This window comes from Ruditapes philippinarum, unplaced genomic scaffold (assembly GCF_026571515.1).
Source record: "Ruditapes philippinarum isolate M1 unplaced genomic scaffold, ASM2657151v2 ctg2089_1_1_1_1, whole genome shotgun sequence".
NCBI lineage: Eukaryota > Metazoa > Mollusca > Bivalvia > Venerida > Veneridae > Ruditapes > Ruditapes philippinarum.
Window position 1 is genome coordinate 176,766 of NW_026864154.1, and position 9,828 is coordinate 186,593.

A 9,828-nucleotide genomic window follows, 5' to 3' on the forward strand; every position below is an offset into this window, starting at 1 on the left:
AGAATATATCTACATGTATATAGCTTTACGTACGACGACTAAAATAGCATTTTGACCGTTCCCTTTTTTGTATTAAAGCAGAATCCATGGAGTCTGAAACACATTAAATTTAAACTAACGTTTCTAGAAAAGTACACAAAATAAAATTTCTCGTATTAGATCTAATTATTATATTCAAAAGTAATTAATCATTGATAGAATCTACTAGATCTATATTAATTAAATTATTATTCATATTATCAGTTATAATTAATAAATTATTTACATTTTGTTAGTTTGTTGTTTAATTTTTTATTGTTTTTCTTTTTGTATAAAAGAAGAACCCGTTTCTGCTAGAGCTGCGGTAACACGTGATGATATTCTTGCTGCGTTGCCCGGAAAGAATAGCCCGCATGGTGCGCTGAAAATTTACTCGAGTGGAAATTAAGTATAACACCGATGTCGTACTTACTTTAAGAAGTTGCATCAGGATAAATAAATCGGCATATTTGACTTACAAGTGACTAAAAAAAGGTATATTACGTTACGTTTAAATAACACTAAAATCTCTGATTTGTAGTACATTTGTTCTTTTGTCTTATCTTTTAAGAAAAGATTAATTTATCCTACACCAACATAAAATTTCCAATTTATATTCGTCCTAATAATTTTCGTAATATAACTCAATACGTTAATTATCAATGATAAATATACTATTTGTCGCTAAAATGTGATTATATGCCAAAGGTAAATAATGACTTTCTAAAACTGTTTTATTATATATAATATCTGCGTTAATAATTGGTAAATTAACATTTTAATATTTGCTACTTTTTTTCTGTTTTCAATCACCATATCACAGAAGGATTTGTTAGAAAATATTTAAAGAAGGTTTTTTTTTTGCAAAAGGTTGTTTGTGCATAATTTATTGGCATGACTGTCAAATTACTGAAAATATTGATTGTGTTGTAGAACAATGGAGTTTCAACCAGTGGTTCTGGCGGCTGGTCGAGGGTCTAGGATGACAGATCTTACATCACAGGTACCCAAAGCTCTACTGCCAATAGGAAATATGCCAATGTTATGGTATCCAATAAATACCTTACAACGAGCAGGCTTTGAAGGTAAATTCAATAAATATTTATAAAAAGGGAAAGAATTAAAAGATTTATTAAAATTTTAAATAAAGTTAAATAAATTTCATTCTTTCTCTTTTGCCTGGGGCTTAACGAAATTTCTCATGCAACGGGGCAACCAAGACAAAAAATTGTGAATAGATTTAAAGATTTTTTAATTTTTTTAAATTATTTTTTTTCAAAATTAGGCTTTTTTTTTACTTAATTAGAATAATATTTTATTGGAGGAAAACCTGCTTTTGTTACAAATTCCCTTCACTAGTTTTGAATCATTTTTAAATTTCATGGCTTCAGATTGCTTGGATTCTTATATACAATTTTTAGCTTGTATAAATCCAAAATACTTTTTTTTCAGAGGCTATTGTGATAGTGTTAGACTCGTACTGTGCTGAAGCACAAAAGTTATTGGTGGAGATTTGTGATGTTAAAATGAGATTGGACTTTGTGAGTATACCTGATCAGGATTATATGGGAACTGCAGACTCTCTAAGATACATAAAGGACAAAATAAAGGTAATTTCGGGGCTTCAATTAGTGGAAGTTTATTTGTCATTTTACTCGTTACAGTTTGGCTTGTGACTTCCAAAATATAACCCTTTTCCTTCTTTATCAGTATCTATATAATGTTACTTCCAGTGTTTGACATTTTGCAGTCTCTGACAACTTAATTGAATCCCTGTAATTTATACATTTATAAAATTTGAAATATTTGTGATGTGATATAATCATAATGACAGACTGAGAGATTTCAGTGGTAAAATGTTTTGGGTAACTGACTTAAAATCAGGTACACATTACATCAGCATATTAATATACCTGAAGAAAGAACTCTTTCCTTATATATGATGAAGCTATTTCATTCCCACCTGGTGCAGGTGCATAGATGTGTTAATTTTTGCCATTGATAATACATACAGGGCCCTAAAGTCTTATTTAAACCTTAGCCACCAAAGCCGCTATATATTCTAAACAGTTTTGGTTATGTGACTCAATACTCAGTAAGAAAGAGGTGAAAAAGGAAACAATGGTAAGCTCAATATACTTTAGTATGATGTACCGGTATGCCATATAAAGATGATATGTTTTCAATTTCAGAGAGACATCTTGTTGATCAGTTGTGATTTGATAATGGACATTAGTTTACATCACATTGCCAACATCTTCAGAACATATGATGCCACTATTACTATGCTGCTGTGTAGCACACCAGAACAGACCTCAGAAATACCGGTCCCTGGTCCAAAATCGAAGAAAAGATCTGGTAAAGACTTATTAGAAATTCCTGTTCTAGATAAGCCCACCTGCTTAGCTCAATAGGGAGAGCATCAGAATGGTATTGCAGGGGTGGCTGGTTTGATCCTCAAGTATGGCAAAATTTCTCTGTTGAAATTTTTATTTGGACATTGCACCAAATGATCACTTGGGGAAATATTAATGGTTACTGGTTAGTAAACAAGGAAAGCCAGTCAGGTTGAAAAGTTATGGAGATTTGATCAAACCAAGTGTTTAAATTGGCATGAAAAAATAGAAAATCATTCCAAGTATCAATTGTTTTTGGAATCACGATTGAGGGTTGTCTCAGGTTTCACCAGTAAAGCTAAAAAGTTGATGTTACCTTTGTAGTGTTGGTATGAAAAACAATTATGCTACACTGATTCTTAGACTGGTTAAGTCATTACCACCTTTGTATAATATTACTATAAGGTCTTACAGTTGTGTTTATGTTTACTATTAAGTTTGAAAAAAATATATGAGCCGCGTCACGACAAAACCAGCATAGTGTGTTTGCGACCAGCATGGATCCAGACCAGCTTGCGCATCCGCACAGTCTGATCAGGATCCATGCTGTTCGCTTACCAACCCTATTACATGTAAAGAAACTGATAGCGAACAGCATGGATCCTGATCAGACTGCGCGGATGCGCAGGCTGGTCTGGATCCATGCTGGTCGCAAACGCAGTATGTTGGTTTTGTCGTGACGCAGCTCATGTATAATTTTACATTCATTTCAGAGCGAGATTTTATAGGTTTTGATGAGAAAGGTAACAGGGTTTTGTTCATGACATCTGAGGCTGATCTCACAGATATGGATGATGATAAAATCAAATTTAGAAAATCTTTATTTAAAAAGTAAGATTTTTTTTTTCAATTCTAAAAGCTGGTGATAAAGCATAAAAGTATTTCTTATTTTTACTTGTAATGCTTGAAAGTCTTCATGTAATTATTGTTTGTAATATTTTAGATTGGCATAATGATATATTGATATATTCTGATTGCACAGTCTTCTAAATTGCGGATTTAAATACGAGTGTGACATTTAACAGTTTAGTTTGCTGAAGATTATGTATACATTTTAATATTTTAAAAGTTGTATGCTCAACTCTAAACCACTTATTTAACTATTATGTATTGTTATTTGGCTATAATTTTAAATTATGTCTCTTAACTATAAAGATGTAATATTATTCATATTTGAATATGTCAATAAGTATATAAATTCTTACTAATCTTAAATTTTCTTGTTGATCTTTCGATATGGAGAAAAAAAAACATTTATCATTTTTTAAGTATTTTGGAAAAGTTGAAAATAATACTGACTGAATAGCAAAAATAGCAGAACTTGATTTGATGGCAAGAATGTTCTGGCGGATCTTAGTCGGCGCTGATTGCATGGGTAAAATCAGATACAGATGACACTAAAAATCTGTTTTGTTCAACTGTATTTTCAAGTTTTTGTTTTGTAGGCACCCTAATGTAAATATTAGGTCCAATTTAACAGACTGTCACCTTTATCTCATGAAGAAGTGGGTGATAAACTATTTAGCTGATAATAAGTAAGTATACAGTACACAAGTGTACATTTATTTTTGGTCAAATATTACTTTATAAAACAACATAATTAGGACAAAATTACAGAGGTTATTTTATGATAAGATAACTGTGTGAAATATCCTAAAACATGTTATAAAACGCCGTTTTCCTTTCTCTCTTTATGTTATCGGCAACCCGTCTACTTTTGAAAAAAAATTTAATCTTTTGTAGATGGTACTTGCTAGATTCAAAGGAAAATGATAAAATGATTAGGGGACAAAAAAAAAAAACACGGTTAAAATTGCTAAAGTACCTTAAATCCTGCAAAGTAAAGTCAAAGTTCCTCAATAGAGAGAATGAGAAATTAAATTATGTAGTTGTTTATGTATAAACTTGTGAGTCAGACAAAGCAAAACAAAAAGAGTCAAATATGCTATTCTGATAGTAAAATTTAATACTTTTATGTATGCAGAATATGCTTAAAATATAGCAGCCATTGAATCAATCATGGTTTTCTTATAAACTAATCAGTTCTAATGGATTTATTTTGTTTTTTACAGACAAATATCTTCATTGAAAGGGGAGTTAATTCCACATCTTGTGAAGAAACAGTTTGCTAGAAGAAAAAAGAAAGACATACCAAACACAAATGAATCTATTATTTCAGAAGATGTTAAGTCAGGTTAGTTAAAGCCTTACAGAAGTAACTGGATAAGTTTATGATTTTACTCTGCAACACAAAAACATATACTTGAAAGGGTCCCTAATTTTAGAAGCACCTCCATATATATCCACCAGGAACTGAAAGACTAAGTGGCAACGTTTGTATCTATTTTTACCTAACAAGCATTAGTCAGTTAATGGAGCACCAAGTGTTTAGTTTAAATATTACTTATTGAAGCTTGAGTAAGGAGGCAGTATTTTGTTAGAATCACTATTGCATCTGTTTTCTGGAATTTACAAGTATAATGGTGGCTTGCGAGGAAACATGGTGTCATTACCCCAGTAGGGCTTGAACCCATGATCCCTTGAGTGAGAAGCAGACACCATAATCACTAGGCCACCCCTTTATCTATTTATATTTTCTACCTAGGTTTTATACATATCTTGTTTGAAAGTTTCTGGTAACAAATTTGCTTTTTGTCACTCAAGCGTGCCTTTGATATACTTTCAAGGATACTGGGAGACAATTGTGTTATTGTTTATTGACAAACTTTTGTGCACAATTTTCTTATTTTTCTCTTTTTTTATTTAGATATCTTAAGTTATATACCAGAAAATGATATGTCAGGTGTCATACAAGACATGTCTACGTGGATAGATCATACCGGGGACATGGAGGATTGTTTCCATGGTGATAAAATACGTTGCTATGCCTACACCGTCACAGGAGGACTGTGTGTACGTACAAACACAGTGGCTACCTATTGTGAAACAAACAGACAGGTACTTGTTTATGTTTTGTAGCAAGAAATTTTGTAGCTAAATATTCCATTTATAGTAAACTTAATGTTATTTTCTTATAAAAGATGTTTTCTGTACTTTGAACATAAGTGTTTCAGAATCTCAGCTCTTATGGATTACAGCAGGGCATTTTTCAGCTTTTTTGGGAAAAGGCTTGAATAAGGAAAAAATATAAAGCATTTCAGGCAATTCGAGAAATGTTTTACAGTTAAAAATATCTTATACATAACTATTTTTAAGTTATATTTGTAGCGTATGATCAAATATGCTGTCTCTTCTTCTAAGAAACAAGCCAAAATTGTTCAAATTTTCTTTAAAATCAAAAAAGTTTGATTTGACAGCTTTTGGGAATATTGTTATTGAAATTAGGAAATAAGTAGGTTATGTAGATTGGGAAAAGGGCCTTATATCAGCCCCTGTTAATGCCCTGTAAAGCCATTAATGACCATGTAAGGGAGTTACTACATGTATATTGGTATTTTTCAAATTATGACATCACAGAGGTAAAGACCCCTCTCATATGATAAAAATGTTATTTGTTAACATCATATTGTGGCAATGGCATTTATAAAAACCAAAAACATTGTTGTCAATTTGAAAACTAAAATTAAGCATGCAGCATCTTTTTATGATTTGGCTTAAACAAGTTTATCACATACCCGTGCAGCTTTTGTGACTCCGTAAAAATGGTATTGCACGGCCGTGCATATATTTTGATGTGACGTCATTTGTGTTCTATAATCATAGCGCTAAGACGTCCTTAATGTTAGCGTTATACTGTAGGCGCACCAATGAAAAATGGTTCTTTTTCACTTCATTTTTGGTATGTGATAGAATATTTAATTGGTGTAAGTTCATTACTTAATTTATTGAACTCATTTATTAATTTAATATTATGCTCTCATATAATATAATTTTATTCAACTCGTTCAATAAATACAGTATTAAATTCACACTCATTCAATATCCTAAATTTATGGAACCAACAGGCATCATGTTTGATGAAGTTATCTAAACTAACATATTATTATTTTTATTCTACAGATTCAAAGATACTTGATGTCTGTTAATAAAGATATGCCTAATGTTCATCCATCTGCCACACTTAAAGGAAAACAGCAGGTAACTTATTGAAATTGAATACATGATTTAATTCTCACATTGCTTACAGTCAAACCTGCAAACAAAGGCCACCCATGTCTGTGACAAAGTATGGCCTTTAAAGGCAAGTGGTCTTTCTTTAAAGGTTATTTTATTCAATTTTATTGTAAAAAAAAAGGTGTTATAAAAGTGGCCTTTATTTGTAGGGTTATCTTTGTATGGAAATGGTCTTAAACACAGGTTTGACTGTATTATGTGTGTATTGGACTTGACTCTAAATATTATGAAACTGCATGTCAATTCAGTATTAAAATGTAAATTCTGGTCAGACTCTAGGCACATGCAACCTACCTGCTTACTCAATAGAGAGAGAGCAGGGTGTTTTTTAATCCAGGGCAAATGGTTCGATCCTTGAGACTAAGTTCACTTTGTGACAGTTGATCTTTGACATTGTGTCTAATGATCAGTTTTTGTTGTGTCTCACTGCTGATTCAGAAATCGTGTTAGATCAACAGTTACTCACTTGCAAAGAAATTGGCAATCTACAAATTACTTTAAGTATTGTGTGTGAAAATTGCACTTTGCATTTGAGGTTTTTTACAATATGAAAATTCTAGGGGCAAAGACAAGTCAGTATTTCTACAAATATTTAAAGATATAAAAACTTTAAATCCATATAAAAACTTAAACTCCATTTTTCATCAGTGTTTGATTTCTCTCCTCAGATTGGTACAGATTGTCTAGTCGGGGAAAGTGCTGTTGTTGGGGAGAAGGTGTCGGTGAAACGTTCAGTGGTTGGCAGACATTGTACTGTAGGTGATAAAGTGAAAATAATCAACTCTGTTCTCATGGATCATACTCATATTGGTGAAGGGTAAGGCAATGATCTATTAACATTACTATTATATGATGTCTTTACTTTTGCTATGATAAACGTGAAGGGATTATTTCTTACTAGATTTTCTGATAGAACAAATATGGTTATTCACTTAGTAAATGTAGGCAAGCTTAATTTCTTCTGTGCACAAATCCTAAGTACTTCTGTATAAGTGGATATTTCGCGTGTCAAAAAATTAGCGGTTTTAAAATTCCAGACATTTCCTCTGAGGAAATATTGGGGAAATGTGCAAGGGTAGAATTTAATGATAGATTGGTTGATATTCAGACTGGAGGAAATTTTAGCATTTTGCGTCAATTCACCAATATTTCCCTTTCACTAATTTAACCACTTGTACAGTACATTACCTTAGATATTTCGACCAAAGTTTATAAGTTATCAATTTCATAAATTGGTTTTGTACCAAAAACTAAATTTCATTTCTAAAATTTTTTTGTCAGATTAGAAATACATTTATGAGCCATGCTATGACAAAACCAACATAGTGCGTTTGCAATCAGCATGGATCTTGACCAGCCTTCGCATCCTGGTAGTCTGGTCAGGATCCATACTGTTTGCTATCAGTTTCTCTTCTTGTAAAAGGGCTTGTAAGCGAACAGCGTGGATCCTGGTCAGACTGTGCAGATGCGCAGGCTGGTCTTGATCTATGCTGGTCGCAAACGCACTGTTGGTTTTGGCACGAGTTATTTTCTTGTTTGATAAATTTCAGTCGGTTAAGTCTGGGAGAGTAAGTTGAGTCGGTGGGGTATAAGTGTTTTATTACGCAGTTCATTTTCCAAAGTTAATATTTGACAACATTTTTCTGATATTCATATTGTTAATATATTTTTTATCATTTATTTTTCGATTATTGAACAGGTGTAGTATTCAAGGTAGTGTTATTGCGGCCAATGCTCACATTGGTGAGAAGTGTGAACTGAAGGACTGTATTGTTGGTAGTGGACAAAACATTGGTGCTAACAGTAAGTAAAATACAATAATTTATTTATTATAGCCTGTTTTGTAAAAGTTTGTTTGAAATGACATAAGGGAGGTGTTAGGCGTTAATGGCAAAGTGATTAAGATCCTTGCACCTCTCTGGTTCTGAATCTCTCTAGGATTACAGTATTGGATCCGTTTTATTTCGAGGAGTGCGTCTCCATGGCAGATTGGTTATGGTTGCCAACTTCAAATCTATTGACTTTTACCACTGTTGGCTTGAATTCCACCAGGGAATATGAATTATTTCACGTAAGAATGTTATATAGACTGCCTATGGATGGATTTTAGTTCTATTCTGGTGCAGCTAGTGACTGAAATAGTCCATGGAGGGGCACCGGAGACACCAAATGTCTTCCTCCACCAACAAAGCTAGAAAATCAACACCGTTACAATGTTACATACCCATAATAAATTCGTTCAAACAAAGGAGTTTTGCCTTAAGGGTATGGAATATAATTATGTGGTTCTTCAAAAGTTCAAATTTTGTCTGAAATGATATACACAGTTGTCTTCTTTATGGAAATTTAAATATCTGGTATCTTCACTAGCCTGAAATAATGCATAAAAGGGCACCAAAGATTTTTACTCTAGAAAATTGCCATTTAATCTGAACAGTGTCTATGAGATCAAAAACACACAAAAAAGATAATGTCAAGAAAAGTTTTAATTTATAGATATTTCTAAATTCCCTATACAGATAAGTTAAAATACTACCGTAAATCAAGAATGTTTTGGGTTTTTCCCACCTTATCTTAAGTACAAACTTTTGCAGTTACAGCTTTGAACAGTTGACTAATCTATTGTGACTGGTAGTGCACAGTAAAGCTATAATGGTAAAAGTTTGTTTGTACCGGGGGATAAGCTGGGGAAAGCCCACATTTGCGAAGTTCCTGATAACATCTATAGTCAATATCTTTTCTGTTTACAGGTAAATATACAAACGAGGCTCTTGTGGCAGAAGAAGAGATGCTGGAATTCTAATCTACTCAATCAGTATTATTATTTTTCTCCTGAAACAATTCAATATGTGGTGAAAAATTATTTAGAATTGATACTGAAAAGACCATACAGTGTAGATGATGTCATTTTTCAAGTACCGGTATTTTGAAATTTGAAAGTGAAGTTAAAACTTGGTTGAGCAGTTTTCAGACCGAACTTCCCCAGTATGTACAATATAAATAATACAGATACAAAAACTACTTCTTGTGTTATTCTTATTTCACAATCATTGTCACTATAAATCTATAACACAATATGAAAAGTTATCATAATGATGCTATATCAGTTTCTAATTGCTGTTACCCAAAATCGTGTGATCATTCTGTTTGACAACTAGAACTATCACTAAATGTGATTAATACCCCCACAAGTCTGCTTCGGAAATGAGGATGTTACTAGTAACAGAATACCTTGTAAAAGAATTGAAACATAGAGTTATGGTTGTGGGCAATTAAAGAT

The 9,828-nt window shown here is 32.4% G+C and overlaps 1 protein-coding gene across 2 annotated transcripts; it reads left to right on the plus strand.

Moving 5' to 3' along the window:
* Positions 1–364: 364 nt before the first annotated feature.
* LOC132724588 (translation initiation factor eIF-2B subunit gamma-like) lies at positions 365–9,569 on the plus strand. Of its 2 annotated transcripts, none has more exons than XM_060709463.1 (12): positions 365–513; positions 952–1,103; positions 1,471–1,628; positions 2,211–2,376; positions 3,128–3,245; positions 3,860–3,949; positions 4,487–4,608; positions 5,182–5,372; positions 6,435–6,512; positions 7,217–7,365; positions 8,248–8,351; positions 9,299–9,569. In XM_060709463.1, the coding sequence occupies exons 2-12, from the start codon at positions 956–958 to the stop codon at positions 9,349–9,351; spliced, it is 1,377 nt and encodes a 458-aa protein (XP_060565446.1). In that variant the 5' UTR covers positions 365–513; positions 952–955; the 3' UTR covers positions 9,352–9,569. The 2 variants fall into 2 exon arrangements, with proteins under 2 accessions (XP_060565446.1, XP_060565447.1); XM_060709464.1 differs by having other exon boundaries at positions 444–499.
* The last annotated feature ends 259 nt before the right edge of the window (positions 9,570–9,828 follow it).